The sequence below is a fragment of the Euprymna scolopes genome, chromosome 38 (assembly GCF_053919585.1).
Source record: "Euprymna scolopes isolate OS-2025 chromosome 38, ASM5391958v1, whole genome shotgun sequence".
NCBI lineage: Eukaryota > Metazoa > Mollusca > Cephalopoda > Sepiida > Sepiolidae > Euprymna > Euprymna scolopes.
Genome location: NC_136519.1, coordinates 9,106,131 through 9,129,612, shown reverse-complemented (window position 1 = coordinate 9,129,612; position 23,482 = coordinate 9,106,131). Strand labels below are relative to the sequence as shown.

At 35.5% G+C, this 23,482-nt stretch overlaps 1 protein-coding gene across 2 annotated transcripts in view; it reads right to left on the bottom strand.

The window, feature by feature from the left end:
* Positions 1-18,493, bottom strand: part of LOC145263067 (dnaJ homolog subfamily C member 1-like) — a 73,490-nt gene extending 54,997 nt beyond the window's left edge. For both annotated transcript variants that reach the window (XM_080119924.1, XM_080119925.1), the window contains exons 1-3: positions 18,281-18,493; positions 8,461-8,562; positions 3,721-3,767 (exon numbers count right to left, since the gene is read on the bottom strand). In XM_080119924.1, the coding sequence (XP_079976050.1) occupies positions 3,721-3,767; positions 8,461-8,562; positions 18,281-18,430 (299 nt within the window). In that variant the 5' untranslated portion in view covers positions 18,431-18,493. The remainder of the gene's footprint in view (positions 1-3,720; positions 3,768-8,460; positions 8,563-18,280) is intronic.
* Between the last annotated feature and the right edge of the window lie 4,989 nt (positions 18,494-23,482).

The window sequence follows — 23,482 nt, the reverse complement described above, 5'->3', positions numbered from 1 at the left end:
CTTCTGCAGGTTTAGTGTATTTCCAAAACTGTAAATCCATATATACTTGCCTCTCCATTTGAAGGCAGTTTTTAATGGGACAGGAATTCCAGCTCCAAAATAAATCAAAAAAAGAGGGTACTCTGGATTGCAACAACAATAAAAATTGTCTCATTCTGTGAGTGTCTGTAAGTCGTATATATTTTGGGGAGTTTTTTTTTTTTTATCATCTAGCATTCGCGTGTGTATATACATGTCTAATCATCTAATCTAGTTTGTTGTGTGTATGTTCATTTAAATGCAGTTCATGACAAATATAATGTATATATTGATATCGTAGTATGTACATGCGTCACAGTTTCCAGATTATAAATTATTCGATCGGGAGATCATATTTATTAAAAAGTAGGATAGAAAGTGATAACATGCTACAAACATTAAATTATTATATAGATACGATAATTTAATGTTCACGGTATGTTATTACCTTCTACCCTCATTTTTAATAAATAGAATCTCCCAATTACCAAAAATGCAATGTAAAATAAATAAATAAAAATAAAATGATGTTGCTTTTGGTTTGTACGTGAAACTAAAATACACCTTTGTCTTTTGGCTAGGATCTAAAAGGTAGTATATGTTCTGTCTAAAGATGGTATGATATCGTGGGGTTTCCATTCATACTAGGCTTTCATACAATGGAAATATGTCACAGACTCCTATAAGGATATTGGAGGTAAACCATAATCATTAGATATATTCTGACACTACATAAATCAGATTATTAAAATAAGAGCTACAATAACATTGCGTGGTTTCCATTCATGCTGAATGTCCACAGAATGCCCAGCAGCATATGAAAAGATATCGGTGGAATTTCCACTGGTCCTGCTAGTATACATAAGTACCTTTACAACACAAAGGACGAATAACATTTATCTGGGGTTGCAACATCTGGCCAATTGAGAAACATATCTGGTCCGTCTTGGAAAGACGTAATAAAAATTCTCCCCAAGAATGACAGAGCCTAGGGTTTTACTTTTGGCAACTTTTTATTCCAGAGGGGTTTTCCTCTTGGAAAGTATCACGTTAATTCTGATTATCGCCATTTCTGACCACCTCTAATCAGAGCTATCACGATCTCGACGGTCTCTGTCTCTCACCTGACCTACTAACTAATTTCCACATAATGGGGAAAGGAGGGGCTGGTTACTTTTAATGCATCTAAAACCAAGCTTCTATCTTTACATCATCAACGTTCTGACCCCCATCTGGCATCAATTAAAATGAATGGCTCTCGTCTTGGGGAGGCCTCAAGTTTTGACAAGGCTTCTGGGCTTGACCTTTACTCCTGATCTTAATGGAATATGTACATCAAATCTGTTGCCAAGGCTGCTGGAAAAAGGGTCGGATCCTTCTATCGATCCAGTAGATCGATCACTGCTGATGCAATTCTTTATCTATATAAGAGCCAGATACGTCCAAGTATGGAATACTGTTGCCACATATGAGGAGGAACGGCTAGAAAGGACTTGTCCTGCCTTGATAGGGTTCAAAATAGACTTCGTGGCCTGGTGGGAGATGTCCTTTTCTCTTCGCTGCAACCTCTATCTCACAGAAGAGATGTTGTGAGTTTGCTTTATCGTTATTTTCATGGAAAGTGTTCAACTGAGCTTCAATCTATGGTCCCCCCCCTCGCCAAACTTTCACAAGAAACACTCGTCTAGCTGAAAACACTATCAATAATTCCCCCACTCTTTATCTGTGCCTAAACCTAAACAGATTCCATGATTAAAGCTTCTTTCTTAGAATTGCACGCCTGTGAAATTGTCTTCCGTTTTCCAGCTGTCTATAATATGATTGTCTTCAAGTCCAATGTGAACAAGTTTCTGATGAGCCGTTCCACTTACGTTAACAAATTTAGCGAACTTTCATTACTATCGATTACTATATTGTCCTTTTGACTGCTGTACACTCTTTAACCCTTATCCTTGAGTGGCCTATCGGCCTTGATAAGTGGTGATGCCCATGTAAAAAAAAAACCCACTCTAAATGACATCGTTAGTATACATCACTAAGATAATCACCTGATGCTTTTATGTGCCATTATATCTAAGTTGTCAACTAAACTGTTATGATAAAATTTTAAGTTAACATTCCTAAATCAATGTAAGAATATATTTATTCTAAATATTTTCCAATATTCTACATATTTTAGCTGACAAAACCTTTTGACTTGAATAATCAAAATGATCGTTAACCAGAACCCATTTCGATGTTGCCTGGTCAATAGTCAATATCTAACAATTTTATCTAGAAGGATATCTCACTGACTGAGGACAGAACAGATAATACACTATGAGTCTTGTTTGCAGGTTATCTTGTTTGTCACCTTATATATAGGATGACATAATTGGACTATCTGTAAAAAGTTCAATATTGAATGCCGCAGCAAGTCCTGGGAACATGTTTACCAGAAAGGACAGTTGGAAATAAGTCACACACCATTCACTACGTACCTAGAAGGCAAAGCTATTAGACCTAACACAATGATATGGGACAAGGAGAAAGAATCAACCGTAGTAGAATTGATGCTGGGTTAAACAGAACTGAGAGGAAAAAGATAACGAAATACCAACGTCTTATGTACAACATGAAAAGAAACTGGAATCTTAGGAAGATTTCCATCATTCCAGTAATTATAAGAGCAACCAGACTCGTGAAAAAGAATTTCAAAAACTACCTGGCAAATGTACCCAATGAACCACGTGCAAGAGATACAAACAATTTCACTTAAAGGGACAATTAGAATCTTAAAATATCTCAGTTGGAATGTATGAAATAGTGGGGGAATGTCTGGCATCCAATAGGATGCCCCATCCCCAGCTAGAACAAAATAAGTAAAAAAAAAAAAAAAATGGTTGAGGACTCCTTTTAAATTCATAAGGATCACATCATCCATTATATCAGAGAAAGAGAGAGAGGAGAAGGGTAATCCTTTATGATGTAATTAAAGTGTGATTAATAAAAGGAGGAGGAGGAGGAGAAAAATGATGGGAAAGAGAGAGAGAGAAGAGCATTGTCTAGAGCAACTAGGGGTTGAGGAGTCAAGGTTGTCAACCAAAAATATAAAGCAGTGTGAGAATCATTAAATTTTAAATTCATGTGTTCGTTTATATTTTTGATTGCAAAGTTTTCTTTCTAAAAAAAAAAAAAAAAAAAAACAGCAAATAATCATAAAAAAAGAAATTTAAAAAAATGGAACTTTGTGAGAAAACATTGAGATTTTCTATATTTTTCTCTTAGTATGTCTGTCTGTTCCGCTTTTTCTAGGAAACTAATGGACCAATCTGGCATAAATTTTGTATGGATCTGTTACAAGTTGCAGCGAACTAAGTATTATGGTATCCATTTGATATACATGTATAAACTAATAGGGATTAGTATTTAAGTTTGACGTTCTCAAAAATCTACTGGTCTGATTTGGCTGAAATTTTGCATTGATCATTGTTATGATAAGGTGCAGCAAACTAAGTATTATGGTATCTGTTTAATGCAGGCTTAGGGATTAATTGAGATTAGTATTTAATGTAAAAATGAGCACAAATTTAACCATTTCAACCATCAATTTGACATAGAGCACTCATTCTAAGTCATACCTACACTATAACTTTTGTCCGTTTCTAGCAGGTTAAAACGTCCGATCATTTGAGGAATGTTCAAAAAAATTTTTTTTCTCACCTTTGCCTTTTCTCGGTATCCTTTAACACTTCATAAACAGAAACCATCTGAAAGGAAATAGTTTGAAAGTGAAAATCTTCCACATTTTTATAAAAAGCCATGTGTTTATATACACACACAAGTTTAATGTGTTTATATACACATACAAGTTTAATGTGTTTATATACACATACAAGTTTAATGTGTTTATATACACATACAAGTTTAATGGTTAAAAGTTAAATTATGTAAATCAAAATATAAACACATATATTTAAGGTTTTTTTTTTTTTTTTTTTTTCTTTTTTTTGTTTTTATTACATTTTCACCCCAAACAAGGCACATTGCCACTTTGGTGTAGGGGGCTACTATCAGGGTCAGCAACTACTGGGGTACTATGTAGGGATTTGGGAAGCAAGATGTCGGTTCACGTTGCACTTGAACTTCTGCATGTCAGTACAGTTAGGGAAGCAGGATCCTGGAATGGAATTCCAGAGTCTAGCGGTTCTGGGGAAGAAACTACTGGAGTAAAAAGATCTTTTACATCTAGGGATCTCTACTGTGTGGGGGTGGGATTTAGCTGCCTGTCGGGTCTGTCGAGGGTGTCTGCATCGTGGGGGCACAACTGTCTGCAGTTCGTCAGAGCATTCACCATTAAAATACTTGTAGAACAAGCAGAGGGATGCAACGTTTCGTCGATGGGACAGAGGCTGAAGCTTAGATGCCAGTTCAGGGCCTATCAGATTGGCAACTTTTTTTGGACCTTGTCTAGGAGCGAGAGACTAGTAGTAGACGCACCAGCCCAGATGTGACAACAATACTCCATACATGGGCGAATGGTGGCCTTATAAAGATACAGGATACTTTCAGGTGTCAGTAGTTTTCTAGCACAGTAGAGAGAGCCTACCTTTTTCGCAGCGGCCCTGGCAATGTTTTCAATATAATTGTTCCAGCTCATGTTTCTTGTGAACGTTAGGCCAAGCAGTTTGAAAGATGTACTCTCAGACAGGGAGTCACTGGCCATTGCTATTGGTGGCAGAGAAGGTTTCTTTGTAGTTATTGAAGGAAACCAGTTTAGTCTTGGCAGCATTGAATGTGACCATCCATTTATGTCCCCATTCCACTACAGATTGGAGATCATCCTCTAGTGTTTTTGCCATTTCTTTAGATATGTGTTCATTTGTTTTCCTGTCATGCCTGTTATAGAGTGTAGTTAAGAATTTATTGTTTGAAACAAGGAATATATAGAGAAATTATGTTTATTTCCTTAATCCATAGATTTTCAATAATGGCTGATATCATCAGAAGAAATGAAATGCAATTAGCAAAATGTTCAGCTATGAATACATAAGTATTTTCGTTTTTCAGCACATATATTGCAAATGTCATTTGAATGGTGAATAAGAGTCATAGGAAAAAGAATTTCATACAACCTGGGCAGTCCATTATCAGAATGAATTCAATATTTTCCAGGGTATTACTGCCAGGTCGGAGGAGTAGTGATTCAGGGGAAAAAAATCAGTAATCCGATATATCAAGAATGTTTGCCCTTCAGAATAACAGTATGGAACAACTCTTCAGATGACAAATATCGAAAAATTGGCTAAAAACATTAATTCCTTCACCCTACACTGGGCACTTTTCTACGGGGGGAGGGGGGTCACTTTTTTTGCCGATATTTTCGAAAGTTATCCCCTCTTTTCGATCGACTAGCCTTAATTTAAACCTACATCACTTCCGGTTTGGCAATGGAAACAACAGCAAAGACATCACTTTTTTTTTACATTCTTTTCCTCCTTCGCAGTACGGGTTCAAGCCTGGCTGCCTGCCTACAACAATTTTTTTTTTTCATTTGCTCAACACACACCTCCAAACACCCGGGCAACGCCGGGCACCTAGGCTAGTACACTATAATTACGCTCTGCTGGTCATTGATCACTTTTTGATAAATGCTAAAGTTTGAATGAATTTACATCTCTGAAACAACAATGATACAATTAGTATATTAGCAGGCTGCCTGGCATTGCCTGGTCGTAAAATATGCTTAAATATGATATTATAATTAATCCAGATTTCATATTTACTATTATTATAGAACCAATGTTCTATTGATTATGATATTGTACCCAATATATAAGAATGTGTCTGATACAGTACCTGACTGATTGGTTAACTATCAGTATACTACGCTACATACCCTCAAAAAAATTCCAAAAGAAACCAAACAGTCATCTTTGGCACATTCCTAAATTTGCTGCTGTCATTGCACACAGAAACTTCTTCAATTACTTCAAACGTAAAAGACGTTTTAAAACTAAAGAACTACTAACAATCATTGCAAAACAATGTTTTTTTGTAATTCCATTTTTACCCCAATCAAGGCACAGCACCACTTTGAAGTAGGGGGGTACTATCGAGGACATAAGTTGTAGGGAGATGAGCAGCAAAATGTCTGTTCACATTACACTTGAACTTCTGCATGTCAGTACAGTTCAGAAAGCAGAATTCCAGAAGGGAGTTCCAAAGTCCAGCAGTTCTGGAGAAGAAACTATTGAATTAGAAGGTTTTCTTACATCTAGAGATCTCTACTGTAGGGGTGGGATTTTGCTGCTTGTCTGGTTTGTCGGGGGTATTTACGTCGAGGGGATACAAATGCTTGTAGTTTGTCAGAGCATTCACCATTAAAGTACTTATTATAGAAAATGCCAGAGTGTCGTCTGCTCAGTTCATCAAGTCCAAAGTAGAAGAACAGAGGCTTGGTTCCCATGAATTTTGTCGAATAACGAACAAGGTCCTAAATAGATGCAGGTCTTCTATCCCGACCATCATTAACGGGTAAGAGATGATTTCGTCAGCATCTGACAAAGCTAAACTCTTTGCCAAGAACTTTGCAGCAAACTAAACCCTATGCGATCAGGGTCTCTTCCCTGCCAAGATTAAAATTATTCTGAGTTATATCCACATACCCATCCGAAATATTGCCACACTTATCAAGAATGTTGATGCCAGTAAAGCAACTGGTCCTCACAATATTCCAGTCATAGTACTCGAAAAGCTGTAACCAAAACAAGCACTCATTCTTGCAAAGCTGTTCAAGCGATCTATTAAAGAAAAATGCTTCCCAACACCTTGGAAAAACCTTATTAGTTTGACCAATATTTAAAAATTAGGGAGATTAGTCCTCTGCATCTCAGTACAAACCAATTAGTCTTCTGTGTGTCATGAGCAAGTTGCTTGAATTCATGTTAAATAGAGAAAGCGTAAACTACCTCAGCAAAAACAAACTAAATGCAATAAGCTTTCTGTCCTGCAAGATCTACAGCTGATATACTGACTAATTTCACATAGCATCAGTGAATCTATCGACAGTGGTTTCTTCTCTTGAGCAATAACTCTTCACATATCAAAGGCTTTTGATGGGATTTGCCACAAAGTTCTACTTCACAAGATTTCCAGCTTCTGGAAATGTCTTCTCAACCATCAAATCTTTTCTCTGATAGATTTTTATAAGTAGTTGTCAATGGTCTGAACCTCAAAGTGTCAATGCTGGCATGCATCAAGTATCCATCCTGGGCCAAACTCTCTTCCTCATCTTCATCAATGATCTACCAAATCGCATTCTAAGTTCATTTGTGTCAGATGACACTATGATTTATGGCAACACTTCGAAGGTCAACAACGACCAAAATCTCTGAGTCTCTCTCCTCTGACCTTGAGCATGTGATGCAATGGGGTAAAAAGCGGCTGGTTAATTTTAACGCATCCAAAACTAAACTTATCACCACAAAAACTGATCGCCACGTGGCCCCAATTTATATAAATGGCTCTAGTCTAAAAGAGGCTCCCTGTTTTGACAAACTTCTGGGTTTGACCTTTTAACCTGACCTGAAAAGGAAGACTTGCATCAAATTTGTTGCCAAGTTCGTTGAAAAAATGGTCACGTCATTTTATCTCACTCCTGACGCAATCCTCTACCTGTATAAGAGCCTGATATGTCCTAAAATAGAGTACTGCTGCCATTTCTGGGTGGGAGCTGCTCGGAGCACCTTATCCTGTCTTGACAAAGTTCAAAATTGGCTTCGAAACCTAGTAGGTGATGCCCTTTTTATTTTTTCCTACAACCTCTTTCCCATAGAAGAGACATTGCAAGCCTATCCCTGCTCTATTGTTATTTTCATGGCAAGTGCTCATCTGAGCTTCAATCTATGCCCTCCCCTTACTAAAGTTTCACAAAAACACTTGTCTAGCTACAACTACAATCAACAATTTCCCTCACTCTCTATCTGTGCCTAAATCTAAACACGAATTCCATGAATAAAGCTTCTTTCCTAGAACTACCTGCCCGTGGGACCGTTCTGCTGGCCTGCTTTTCAGCTCACTACAAATCCAATATAAACAAGTTCTCGTTGATCCATACCACCCAGATAATCCATTTCTACCAGATTTCCACTACTATTAATATGCTGTTATTCCAGTGACCACCATACGCTCATTAGCCCTTATCCTCAAGTAGCCTTTGGGCCTTGTTAATTAGTGACCCCCCCCCCATAAAAAAAATAAAAATAAAATAAAAGGTGTAAATGTATATTAGCCCATGAATAGAAGAGTACTTTAAGTTTACAAATTCCAATTTTTTAAATTTTTACCCCTTAGCAGCTATTTTTACCGGCTAAGGATCAAATTGAATTTGTTCCACAGGTCCTGGACCATTAGCAAACACCAACTATTATACAAAACAAGTCACTACGTATATACTCTCACCTCTAGGAACTTCTTCTCTGCATCTGGAGCTTTGTTTTTGTCTGGATGAAGCTGCAATGAAAGTTTTCGATAGGCACGACGGATTTCCTGTGATGTGGCACCCTACGAAAAAGAAAAGAAAGATTCATTAATTATTAATCTTGAGTACAGAAATTTGACAAGAAAAATCAAATTCATTTTAATAAAATTCTTTACTTGGAAGATTCCAAAGACAAAATTGGAAAATTTTTTAAGACAGAAATCAGGGTGGTTACAATCCAAATGCCGAACTCCTACTCCTTCAATCCCAAAAATTCTTACCAGAATTCAGCCTGTTGATTTTTTTAAAGATTAAAAATCAGTGCGACTCCAACTCTTTATGTTTCTGAGTTTTTGAAATGAGGATTGATTATTTCTATTCGTTGGATTCATCTTGATCGTTATTTTCACAAAAAATGAAAAATGTTGTCAAAAAACAAATGCATGACAAAATAAATGTTACCAAAGGCAAGATAAGTTACTCTTCTACCTAGCTGGATAAATTTTTTGGTATTTTATTTTTAAAGCATTTATCAAGTTTGAAACACGAGAAGTGTTACTCTTCTACCTACCTGGATAAGTTTTTGGTGTTTGAATTTATTTTAAAGCATTTATCAAGTTTGAAATGCAAGTAGTGCTTAGCGCTTAAGTTAAAACAAAAGCAAACATGGCAACATGATGCTCTCATCTTCAGAATTTTGAGAATCACGACAGAAATTTACTGTGACATTTATTAGATGAATTTCTATCAGTATTTTTGGTGCTTATTCACATTGGCACTTACGGCGATAAACAAAAATGAAGAAAAAACTTATCGTGTACCTACTTGTCACGGAATGAAGATGATATACTCCAAAAATTGATCAAGTCTTTTTTTTTTTCATGAAAAACAAATTTCTATTTACTGATAAGTGAAAGCCGATACCATTATAATATTCTTCAAATTTTATTTTTAACTTTTATAAAATCACCCTTCTAAAAGATGTTTCCATAATTTGAAAATTTTACTTTCTGAAAAAATATAAATAAAAATACACATTAAGCTAATAAATTATTGATTGGTTTTAAATCTTAAGTTCCGGCTGTTTTTCTGACATTAAAGTCAGTTATCTGCCCTTGATTTTATTATGGTCACTACTTTTGTCCCCCCTCTCCATTGACACGGAGTAAAATTGAATTTTATTGAATAAAAAATAAACTACTTAATCAAATTACATGATTTTTAGAATATTTTATCCTCATTCCATAACTAGAACATACATTATACAAACTTTCCCGTATCTTTTTTACTTTTAATTGCTACCATCTGAAGAAGCACCATATTTTTGTTTTTTTTGAGTTATGTTGCTATCTTGGTTTCCATTTTGATTTAAGTGCTGAACACTATTTCAAATTTAAAAACACTTTAAAATAAGTTAAAACAAAAAAAAAAACTTATCCAAGTAGTTAGGAGAGTAACTTACCTTGCCTTTGGTAACATTTATTTATTATATATATATATATATATATATATATTTGTTCTGCTGTCCATTGTAAAACATGCTTACTATTTTATTTGAAATAAACATTCATTTTTCCCCCCCATTAATTTAATTTATTATATTTAAAACTATATATTTTTAAAATAAATAAATATTTAAAATTAATTTACAAAAGCACGAGTCTGATCGTTTAATCATTATATTTTGAATTTCATTTTCACTGTTCTTCTTAACAGTGGAGTTCTCTTAATGTTAATACATATTAGAGGTAGGCTGTATGAGGACCTACCTGCAAATCCAGGAGTGCAGTCTCATTTTGGATGTATTTTGGGATAAGGAACATTAATAAAAAAGATTTTTTTTTTAAATAGCTATTTTAGGCAGTTAGCAACCCCCAAAAAATAGCATTTTTGGCTAAAATCGTCAAAGAAACAAAATTTTGTAAATCCTCTCCTTTGCATGCACTCACCCTTAGAATTATTTTTAAATGACTTTTGTAGCATTGAAAACCCATAGGAAAAAAAAAACAAAAAAAAAAAAAATGGGGGGGATGGGAAAAAAAATAAAATTTGTACACGTTATTGCAATAATCACCCAATTTTTAGTTTCATTGCAACTCTTATGATTCCAAGGAAGACACTGCAAAATCATTTTGAGCAGTATTCAGTTTCATTAATAAGGCTGCATAGGGGGTACATTTTATATGAAAAGCCCTGCATCAACAGAATTTTAACAGACATATAGACTTAATGTTTATCCTTCTTATTCAGTGCTTTTTTACTGTTAATAACAGATACAGATTACAACAAAAACAACACCACAAAAAAAAAAAAAAAAAGACATGGAAGACGATGTCATCCGTACTTGGTGATAGGTCGTCAACATACTACGATGCAGCTTGCAGCTATCACGATATTTTCAGTGTGCCGCAAGGTAAACAGTGCCAACATTACAAACACGACCAAAAGTAATTCCGATGCACAGATCAATATGTAGAAACTTGCGTTTAAGCGCGGCTTTGAAACGAGTAGAAACGCTGTGATTGATCGCATCGAAAAAATGTCTCATCACTATTTCAACCCTGTCATCGCTAATCTTAATAGAATGACATCCAGAAAGAAAGGACAACCACTCATAGTCAAGTCAGAACAGGCACTCAAGGAATGGAGGGAAAACACCTTCACTATTCGTTTGAAAGAAGATTTACTCATAAGAAGTATTCTTGACATTGGTAATGATATGGATATGGAAAAAGTTGGTTTTTTTTTACTATGATCAAAGAAATGAGAGAATGTCATTTTAGTGTAGAAAGACAGTAAGACGAGGAAAAATTATGGTTGATGGAGCTGATGGTTGAGCAAGAAAGGGATTTGGAGAATGATTTGCCAATGTCACTAGATGACGACTGTGATGTCACTCAGGACTCATCAATTAATCGTTCAGGTCTTGTCAGTGTCTCAGTGGATGACCTGGCTACCCAAACAGATACATTGGATATGATGTTGCCACCAGATACCAGAAAATCGCATGAACACAATTTTAATACGAGAAAAGAGAATGGATTAATTCTAAACCCACAGAATATCATTTATCTATAGAAATCAGCAATATTTCCTCATTTTACTCCGAAATTCCAAGTTTTGCCAGTTTTTTGGGGTACTAACCACCAAAAATTGACTTTTTTTCAAAAAATTCTTTTGGGATCTTACTCAGGGCACTAATTGGCACCAAAAATGAGACTGCACTCATGAATTTGAAGGTGGTGACTATTTTTGATCTCATACAGCCTACACATATGCACATGACTGAACTCAAACACTCAACTGAACAATACAATCCATCTTCAACTGAACTAAAGACTACCGCCAATCACTATCATGGTTAGTAAGAAAAAAAAAGTACTGTCTAAACCTCCCTAATAAGGGCTTTGATATACAAGTCGAAAATTAGAAATTTTAAATAAATAAATATTTATTTAAAAAAATAAAAAGCACGAATCTGATCTTTTAACAGTCATGTTTTGAATTTCATTTTCACTGTGCTTCTAAAAAGTGGATTTCTATTAATTTCAACATATATTTTACTTTTAGTATTAATTATTCTTGTAAATATTTTCTGTAAATTAACATTCATTTACTTATTTTAAATCCGTAAATCAACATATTTCAATGAAATTAATCAGTTTTACATTTACATACAGATATAAATTTTGTTCAATTTTTCAGATTAAGAGTAATTAAGTAACTCTTTATCTGTGCCTGAACCTAAATGAAAATTCAATGAACAAAGGTCGTCTTCAAGTCCAACATGAACAAGTTCTTGATGAGCTGTCCCCTTAAATAATTCATTTTACCAAATTGCCACTACTAACGATTGACTACCGTACACTCATTAACTCTTATCCTCGAGTGGCCTTCGGGTCTTGATAGGTGGTGACTCTTTTGTAAAGAAAAAGAAAATGAAATAGAATTATAAATTTGCAACGGCAAAAAAAAAATTTTCTGATTTTCTTATGTGATGGCCTACACAGGTGACAGATTTCGAAGTACGTTTTTTGTATTTTTTTGTTTTTGTTTTTATCTATTGTAACATACTGCATATGAGCGCGTGGGAAAGTATCAGCAGCAGCAGAGGATAGCTGGCTCGCAAAGAGATTAGTAGCAGCAGTAGCTGAAAAAAAAACAAAAAAAAAAACATGTATATACAGATTAGGAATTGTACGCAATAAGAAAAGGGGAAAAAAATACACCACGTGGTCAGGAGAAAAAAAAAAAAGTTCGCATCGAAGAAAATGGACTTGTAAAGTAAAATGGTTGGCTATGGCTGGTGTGAGGTCGGAGAAGAAAAGTGTACACCCGGGAGAGATGGACCATGACGAGAGATTTAAGTGATGTTGAGACGGGAGAGGAACAGTAATAAAAACTTTTGTAAAAAAAGAAAAAATGCTGACCCGAATTTTTTTTTTTTTTTCTAACGACAATGTTACACTATTTTTTGAACAGGAAAACAGGATGAACTTCCCATTTGCCTGCAACTTATAAAGACGTATTCAATAAAGAATATTTCCAAAGACGTAAAAACTATTAAAACGTATTTTGTTTTATTTTTTCTGAGGTCGCATCTTACAAAAGTCACATGATATTTTGGTAGCCATGTTTACGGTTCACCATAGGACCTACAATTGTCAACATCGTCCACTTATTTTGTAAAACAAAAATACAAAAAAATTTTATGATGTACATACTCGTCACGAAATGAAGATATCACATTTGAAAATTCACATAAATTCATTCAAGCTCCTTGGCTTAACGTTTACAGGAAACAGGAGTTGGAATAGATACATTGAGATCATTGCCAAGGCTGCTGCAAAGATGGGCTCTCTCTACAGTGCTAGAAAGTTACTTACGCCTAAAAGTATCCTATACCTCTACAAAGCCACCATTCGCCCATGTATGGAGTACTGTTGTCACATTTAGGCTGGCATTTGCTACTAGTCTCTTGCTCCTTGACAGGGTACAAAAGAGTCGCCAACCTAATACGTCCCGAACTGTCATCTAAGCTTCAGCCCCTGTCCCATCGACAAAATGTTGCATCCCTCTGCCTGTTTTACAAGTATTTTAATGGTGAATACTTTGACGAACTACAAGCACTTGTACCCCCTCGACGAAAATACTCCGAAGTCTCACCCCTACACAGTCGAGATCCCTAGATGTAAGAAAACCTTCTACTCTAATAGCTTCTTCCCCAGAGCTGCTAAACTTTGGAATTCTCTTCCGGTTTCCTGCTTCCCCAACTGTACTGGCATGCAGAAGTTCAAGTGTAATGTGAACAGACATCTTGCTGCTAAACTCCCTACATAGTACCCCTGGAACTTAGATCCCTGATAGTAGCCCCCTACATCAAAGTGGCTTGTTTGGGGTGAAAATGTAATTAAAAAAAAAAAAAAATTGATTGAGTAATTCTTTTATTTATTTTAGAAAATCAAATTTTATAAGAGCCGGATGGGACAGGCAGTAAGCGCCATATTTTTTTTTAAGATGCACTAATATTCCAGAGCAGATAACTCACTTCGATTAACGAGATTTATCTATTTCTCGAAAAATACCTCCCAAAGATACTTAATTGCAAATAAAAAAAAAAGAAAAAAACTTTATGAATTTATATGACTTTTGGAACGTAACATATTCGTTCCGTGACGAGTACATACAGATTTTTCTCTTTAAGTTTTTTAATAAGTGTAATTCTAAATCTGCACCCAAATTCTTAAAAAAACGAGGGGGGTGGGATGTCTACGAGATTTCCCCACCACCTCTAAATTTTACAATTTTCAAAACTTTTTTCCGGTTAATCTCATCAATTACAGACAACTTTCAGATTGAAAAAATAAAAATAAAATTTTCAATAACTTTTATCATTAGAAGTTATTTTTCAATTATAACGTTTTATTAAATTGAACACCCACTTTGTGGCCATCATCAAGAAAAATAGCGACTTTCTCACGTGATCGGTAAATATTTTACTGATAACTAAAAACTTTTTTTTTTTTTTTTATATATGGTACTTGTTTAGGTTAATCAAGACATTAAAAAATTAAAATATTGAAAAAAAAAAAAAATATATACATATATATTGTAGGTACCTGTTATGGAAGTAAGCTCTTATTAAAAAAAAATTTGGCGGACCTGAACGAAAATCTCCCCCCTCTCCATAATTTTTATCGTATGTTTTAGTATGCAGTTTTCAAAGTTGGGGTGTTTATTTGAAACGAAAGCCGTTCTGGCGGACGTACACGAATGCTACCCCTCTAGCAAAATGGTGTATGCAGTTCAATTTAGGGAGCGCCTAGTTTTTCTTATTTATTCTGGCTTTTTCGGATTGTTTTTTGGGTTTTTTTTTTATGGATATCTTGTATTTTGGCTTGAACCTTTCAAATTATTAGGTTATGATTTTTTGGTGCTAGAGTAATGTACTTATTGATCAGCTCTATTTTTAAATAATATTTTCAAGTTTTACGATACCTGTGTTATTTTTTATTTAAAAATAAAAAATAAAAATTTCAAGTTGGCTTGAGTTTTGCAGATTCTTTTCTTCTTGTTTTTGTATTCTTTTGCTGTTATTTTTTGTTTGTTTTTTTTTTGGGGGGGGGGGATTTAAAAAACAAACAAAATGAAAGCAAAGCAAAAAAACAAAAAAAAATTCGGTGCTTATGCACTTATGTTACCGTTAAATAAGAAAATTAGGCTACACATAAATTCTTTCCTTGTAAAAATAATAATTGCTCTCTAAGTCGAATGTGTACATTCGGAGCCAATGCGTATTTCGATAGAGGGCTCGCACTCTTACACGTCAGCCACCGTTCTTAATGTGAAGAGGTTGGGGGTGTTTATACTATGCTAGATTGGGTCGGGAAAAAAAAAAAAAAGACAAAATACCAACTACAAAATATTGGTAAAATTATGAGGGAAGGCAGGATTTTCGTTCAGGTCTGCCAAAAATTTCAATGAGAACTTTATTCCATAACGGGTCCGTACAATAATTTAACGAGATTAACATGAAAAAAAAAAGGTGCTAATGCACTAGGTGCATCAAATTTTTTTGGGAATTTGACACCCTTAACAGAAAACTGAATAAAATATAAAAAAAACTTGTAATTTCTCTTTTTAAAGTGGGTTGTTTATTTTCTGTATGGAATATACTTCCAAAATAAACTATTAAAGTTGTTTAAAAAAAAAAAAATAAATAAATAAATAAATAATAGAAATATTTTTTATTTTTTAAAAAACAGTGTTTACAAAGTGCCGATGCATGTTTAACCAGCCATTTTTTTTACGTATGAAATCAATTGAATTTTACGAGTGAAATTTTTTTCAATTTTTAAACTTTAAAAATCTATCCAAAATTTTTTTATTGGTTAAATTTTTACGATATTTTTAGGGTCAATGTGAAATTTTATGCTCTTTCCAATAAACTGCATATAATATTTTAGACAAACGTTTTTTCTTTTAAATTCACCCCCTCCCCATTTTGAAATGTCTATTAAAATTTAAATAATTTACTCACCAAAGTTTTATGTATCATAAATTGAAGATAAAAGATCAATAAATAAAATATTCTAATTTAAAACAAACAAAAAAAAGATGTTTTTTGGAAATTTACCTGTAAAGTCCAAAGTGTACAAACCTTTTTTTTTTTAACCACGTTGATTTTTTTTTTTTAAATGAAAGCTCATGTTATGCTTATGTCAAGTAAATACTGGATGCTGACGACAATTTTTCTATTTCATTCAATGTTTTCTTTTTTTTTTTTTTTTTTTAGATATTTAAAAAAAAATTCACTCGACAAAGTAAAAAGAAAATATAATAATCCAATGTATTTCATTAAGAGAAATAAGAAATGGGTTGACTGGATTTTTTGTTTAACGGCAAAAACTTATAAATGAATGTGTGCTGTTTTTTGACAACGGAGGTCCCAAAATATTAATTTTGGTTAACAGCACGCAATAAAAAAAAAAAGAAAAAAAAAGACATTAATTATGTCCCTTTGACAAATCCATATTTGATGTTGCAAATTAGCAGCAGCACCGCTTTAAGCTAATGGCGCAAAATGAGTTGCGAAAATGCGATTATCTGGGACCCTTGCTTTAAAAAAATCCTTTTATTTAAAAAATACGTGGAATATAAAATATAAATATGGACGATTCTTATAAATGGAGAATTGAAGCAGCCATTGCTTAGTTTTTTTTTGTTTTTGTTTTTTTACAGGTAAGTGATTTTTTGGCATTTATATATATTTAATAGATTTTGGTATCCGTTAAAATTTGAATTTTGTGAAATTTTTTTTATTTTTAAAGAAAACCGATGAAAAGAAAAATATTGTATTTTTTCGATTGAACCTTCATTATTTTAAAATTTAGTCTTTCCTCATTTTATTGAAAAAAAAATTACGGTTTGAAATTACATTTTCATATTAATTATAAGCTTCGAAACAGAGACAGTCTAATATAATCAGATGTTTATTCAAGTTTTCAATGGCGCCTTCTGATACTCCTAATGCACTGATTGATTCGCGCTATTTTTTTAAATCGGATTTCCAAGTTTAATTAAAGTTTTTTTTTATTATTATTCAATTGTAAGGTTAAAGTACAGATTATTAGGTACAAACAGCCTCCCCTCCCCATGTTAAGAATGGCTTTTTAAATAATAACGTTATTATTTCAGCACGGATCAATAAGTGCATGACTGCATGAGTACCAAAAAAGTGTAAATTCTTGAATTTAGAGGTGGGGGCAATTTCCTAAACGTCCGCCAACAACGGTGCTTCTACAGAATTGAAACAAATCGACTTTTGGTGAACTAAATTTAATACTTAGGGTTAATTTAGTGTTAAAAATAAAATTAAATGGTGAGAGTGCACTGGAGGGGGGCACCGAAGGTGATCAATGTGCACTCACTGACTGCAACTGCACTGCAATCCAATGCATTAGTTGTTTGTCCAATCTGTAAAGCCGTTCTTAACAGGAGGAGGTTAGGGTGTTTATTTCAACCTCCTCGTAATCAACTTCTTCGGGTGGTCCTGGTCCCCTAGTGCACCCCCCCCAAAAAAAAACAAAAAAAGTTCGGTTCAAATTCTGTACATGTACGAAGAAAATTATTAAGGTATTATTAACCCCATTCATAAAAAGGCGGACGTTAGGTAACTGACCTAACCTTACGTTAGAGAGTAAAAAATTGTGGTATTTATTCGAAATACAGACTATGCTGAAATAACACTTATGGCATTTATTAGTACAGACAGACACTTTTTCCGGTTTGGCGTTTATAATAAATGTCCAATTATTATTTAGAAACTCATATGCAAGAAGATGGTGTTTGTAAATATTCTGTACTTTCACCTAACAATAAAATATAGCGTAAAAATTGAATAGAACTTAAAAGTCTCACCCCACCCCCAATAGCATGGTTCGTATTCTGCATAAGTATCAAAGTTGTTTCATTAAATGCCGATACTAATTTAATGTTCGACGACAACGCTTTTATTTCCGGTCTGTTCCGTGAATAATCGCAATTGAAAACAATTCATGGCAATATGTGTCCTGATTTGTAAAAGTTCCGCGTATTTAAACAAAAAGAGAAATATCTTTTAAGAAAACGTTCCAGGTTTATTTTTAACTTAAAGAAAAATGAAAACGAAAAATGGTGCGAAAGATTTGTTTCTTTTTAATTATTTCTTAAGTAAAAACATTTCTTTTTCAAAACTTATAAGAGTGTCAAAGAACTCTCGTGTTTCTTATACAAGATTTAAGACAATTCCAAGTAACATACCTCGTCTACACCCAGGATTTCATAGAAGTTACCGCCAATTTCTTCCACAAGATCGAACAATTCCATATGATCGGAATCCCAGGCGACAACATCGCCGGAAAAGATGATAAAAAAATAAAGACACGTTGACAGTATGCCACTCGCCGCCATGTTGACGGATTAAAGATTCAAGTTGACAAGTGAATCAAGGGAGATCACTCTTGCTTTTCCAACACTGTGGAGGCGAGAAGAAGCACAGAGTTATTTTTATGGTGTTTTTTTTTTTTTTTTTTTACCTATTCAAATACATAAGGAAAATATAAATAAGAGTGCGATGATTTAAAATTTTCAGCACCAAAAATCAAGTTTGGGAGGCTAAAAGAACTGTCAGAAATCACTATAACCTATCAAAATATCCGCATATCGATAAAGTTGGGTTTTTTTTCTCGCTCTGACATTGATAAAAAAAAAGCCTACCTCTTCTATTAAAAAAAAAAATGAACTTTTTATTATACTCAGTCATGAATATGCGAGCGACTACATGAAGGTTAGCTAATTTGCATATTCCCTTGAAAAAAAAGCGAGAGTTAATTAAATCTTTATTCATTTTTTTTTTTTTTTAGTTTTATGGTTTCTTATTAGATGAGTGGTTTTATTTCACTATTACGCTGCATTCTATTTTATGTATAGTTTCTACATTCTGCATAATTGAATAGAATTTAAGATGAAAACGTTCCAGCACACACACACACACACACACACACACACACACACACACACACATATAAGTGACCTTGTCAATGTGTGTGCGAAAATTCTCTACCAAACTCATCTCTGACTATTTGGTCTACAGAGTTGAAATTTGATATATAGAATATTGGGACCTATAGCACACTTTAGATTTAGTTTTTAGGCGGCCAAAATTGCTGCCAAGGAATAAAAATTGAAAACAAAACAGTTGATCTTGGCAGAGTAAGCTGAATAAAACATTGCTCCTGCAAAATTAAACGTTCATAGCTCAAAATCACTTAATTTTTAATCTTTTGTGGGTTTTTTTGTTTTTGTTTTTAATTCAATTTTCATCCCAAACAAGGCACAGTGCCACTTTGAAGTAGGGGCCACTATCGGGGACATAACTTGCAGGGATATTATAAGGGGAGATGAGCAGCAAGATATCTGTTCACATTACAATTGTACTTCTGCACGTCAGTACAGTTAGGGAAGCAGAGTCCCGGAATTGAATTCCAAAGTCTAGCAGTTCTGGGGAAGAAACTATTGGATTAGAAGGCTTTCTTATACTTAGGGAATTCTACTGTGTAGGGGTGGGATTTAGCTGCTTATCAGGTTTGTTGGGGGCATTTACATCAACAAGGTACAAGTGCTTGTAGTTCGTCAAAGCATTCACCATTAAAATACTTGTAGAACAGGCAGAGGGATGCAACATTTTGTCGATTGGACAGAAGCTGAAGCTTATATTACAGTTCAAGACCTATCAGGTTGGCGACTCTCTTTTGAACTCTGTCCAGGAGTGAGAGACTAGTAGCAGATGCACCAGCCCAAATGTGACAACAGTACTCCATATATGGGCAAATGGTGGCCTTATAGAGATACAAGATACTTTCCGGCATAAGTAGCTTTCTAGCACAGTAGAAAGAGCCCACCTTCTTTGCAGCAGCCTTGGAAATGCTCTCAATGTATCTATTCCAATACATGTTCCCTGTGAATGTTGGCCTGAGGAATTTAAAGGAAGTACTTTCAGGTAATGTGTTTTTGGCCATTGCTATTGGTGGTAGAGAAGGTTTCTTGTAATTATTGAAGGAAAAAAGCTTAGTCTTGGCAACATTGAATGTAACCATCCATTTTTTCCCCATTCCACTACAGATTGGAAGTCTTGCTCTAGTGTTTCTGCCGTTTCCTTAGATATGTATGCATTTGTTTCCCCCCTCGTGCCTGTTATAGAGTATGGTGTCATCCGCAAATATACCCATCTCAGAGACAATTTTATGAATATTAGGAATAATAAAGGTCCAAGGAGAGACCCCTGAGGTACCCCCACATTTATGTCATATTATTGAACTGAAAAGAAGCAGGCCAATCTCTAATTGGGTAAAGTCTAGATGAGAGGGGAAAAAAGAAAGAATGGATGGGGAAGTTGGTAAGTAAGATGAATGCAATTTGATGAAAGTCGAGGTGAAAAGAATAATTGGGGAGTAGATATTTTGAAGGTTTCCAATTGGGAAGAGGGGGGTATACACTAAGAAACTAAAAGGCTTACATTAGGAGGTCTAGGGTCCAATAGGACCATGAATCATATGCGCCATGCTGAAACAGAGAACAGATACTCAAATTTGACTCCTCTGCTATCCATCTTTCGAAAGCCACAGAATGTAATGTTGAAACCTTTGCTGATCAGGATCAAAACCACCCAATTGAAGTTCAAGATCCGCTTCCAGTGGAGTTGGGCGCTAGGTTCGAGTCTTCAACAACTCTAAGAAACACCATCAGTTTCTCCCTGTCTCATGTTGATCCGACATTGTGGATGACGTAGGATACATTCAGTGGGCGAGGATACTTGGGATCAATATGAGCCATCACCTCATTGACATACCCTCAGTACCACCAGAGTTTACTGCATTTGAAATAAAGCATGTTCCCACATTTCTTCTGCTGGATCCTGCAACAGAGACACCTAGGCGAATCCACGAATCCAAAAATGTGTAGTATAGCATTGAGGGGCAATCCATTCCAGGCCAACTGCCAAGCCAAGAACAACTGACAGTTGTTGAGATAACTCAAACCTGGTGCCCAACTGCACTAGGAGCGGATCTTTGCTTCCGACACCCCTAACCGCTCGACCCCCTTATTAGTCCTCTGTGCACCTTGGAAGCTTTGTCAGCGCAGATCGGCTCTCTTTGAGGAACTGTGTATTGCCCTTTGACTTACAAGGACCCTCAACTGAATAACTAAGGATGAGGTCAGAAAAGTGCTATTGACGGTAGAGTTTGACGCAGATTCAGGCATCAATGTTTGACTCAGAAAAGCCAGCCGCTCAGCGTCTCGACGACATGCCAAGTCAGGTATTTCTATGGAAAACACTATTAAGAACTAGATTCTATATCTACTTTCTACTGATGATAATGAAGCAGAATCAGGATAAACTTCTTCAAGCTCTGCTGAGTGCCAAGAAGATTAAAGTGAACATAAAACTGTATCTCTTTCAAGCCTGTTTGATGAATTAGCTTTAAATAGGCCTACAGTAACAAAAAAAAAATCCGAGTAGATAGAGGCTGAGATAAACCTGGAAACTTCAACTGTAAGTACAACAGAAATACAAGAAGCACAATCTAAACTCCAAATGGTAAATCCCTTATTCATAAATGCAGAAAAGAAGTTGATCATTACGTAGCTTTACCATTACTTGCAAGATGTGATGACCAATTTCAGTGGTGGAAGAAGACACAGGAAACCTTACCACTGCTGAGTAAACTAATGTCAAAATATTTAATCGCACCACCTTCATCCGTGGAAACTGAGAGGCTCTTTAGTACAGGTAGTAACGCGTATTGACATACGGGGAACAGGTTGTGTCCTGAGAATGTAGAAACTCTAATGTTTCTATATTACAACTTAACAACTTAAGAATATTTAATCATGAAGTAAGAGGAGCAGCAGGTGCAGAGCAGAGATAACCTTAATATTCAACTTTAAATACCGATGAGATTGTGTCAGCAGAGGAGGCAGGCAGCAAGAATAGAAGAGGAAGTAGAACAGCAGTAGGTGCAGGGCAGAGGTAACCACCGCAGCATGCTCCAATAGAAGCAGAACTTCAACTTATAGTTATTTACTTAAGAATCGGAAATTGTACTTTGTAGTTTGTTTGTAATTTTTTTTTATTATCTAGTTGTTTAATTATATTCATTTAAGAATCGGAAATTGTACTTTGTATTTTGTAATTTTAGTTAATAAATCAAAAAAGGACAAAAAGTCATTATAGCACTCAGACATTTAACAAATGTCAAGTTAAATTGTCAGTATCTGTGTTAATATGTCAAAGCTATCCGATGAGTCACTTAGCATTGATGAAATATTTAAGATTTAATGGGAAAGAAAAAGTAATTACTTGTCAGCAAATTGACCGATTACCAATTAATTGGCAAAGTGGCCGATAAGGTTGATTACCGATTACCCACCGATTAATCGGTGCACCCCTATTGTGTTCCTGTGTTAAAGAAACAGTTAAATAACATATAAGTATTGTCATTCAATGTTAAATACCAAGAAGGGTTGATTTCACGTAAAGCCTGCCTGCCGAACCAACTTGCCTTACATTCTTGTATTCTTGTATTAAATAAACTGTTAAAAAGAGTTGATTTCATTGTAGAGAACATGTTAGTATTTTTATATGAAACAAATTGTAAGAGTATCTTGTGTAGGAGATGGTGAGAATCGTCGTGGGCGACGAAGCGTTTCACTGAAGAACCACGGCAACACACAGCAAACCAACAAACAATGACAGCCACGGCGCGAAGGCAACTAACAAAGCTCAGCTGACTGCACGAATAGAAACGGAACCCAACGGTCACTGTACTGATCGCCACGAACGTCAGAACCCGACTGCCTCGCACCTCCAATGGACCGATTTTTATTACTCAAGATGGCCTAGCTAATTTGCATCCCCGCGAGATCTCGCGCGATCCTGCGAGATTCCGTCTCTAATAAAAGCAGGCAGGCGCCATCTTGAAACTCTTTCTTCCGCTGCCCCGATCACAGGATCAGCCACCACCCCACACGCCAGGCACACACGGACCCTCTTGCGCCGAGGGCTACGGTTAGTCTCACACTCCCCCCTGGTCTCCAGATCACATACGTGACACGGCGGACGTGGCCGTTTGATTCGAGCACTCCTGCGGAGGGGTATTGCCGGGACTTCCTCATCGGAGCTCTCAGAAGTGGCATCGGAAGCATCAGCATCAGCATTAGAGCTCGCAGTTGAGTCATCAGGTCCATGGGGCACAGGTTGGATCCATCGCTCATCGTCGGATGACTCGCTCCTTCCACTGCTTGCCGATTGGTCAGCGCTTAGAGCGGGCCGGACATCCCTTACGTGGCGCGGAGTATCATCGACTAGTATGGCCTGTTCACTGATGACGCCGGTGACCCGCCCCCTCAAAAAGCTGCTGGTGCACCGGCCGCCGGGTGGCTTCACCCAGACGGTGTCTCCCA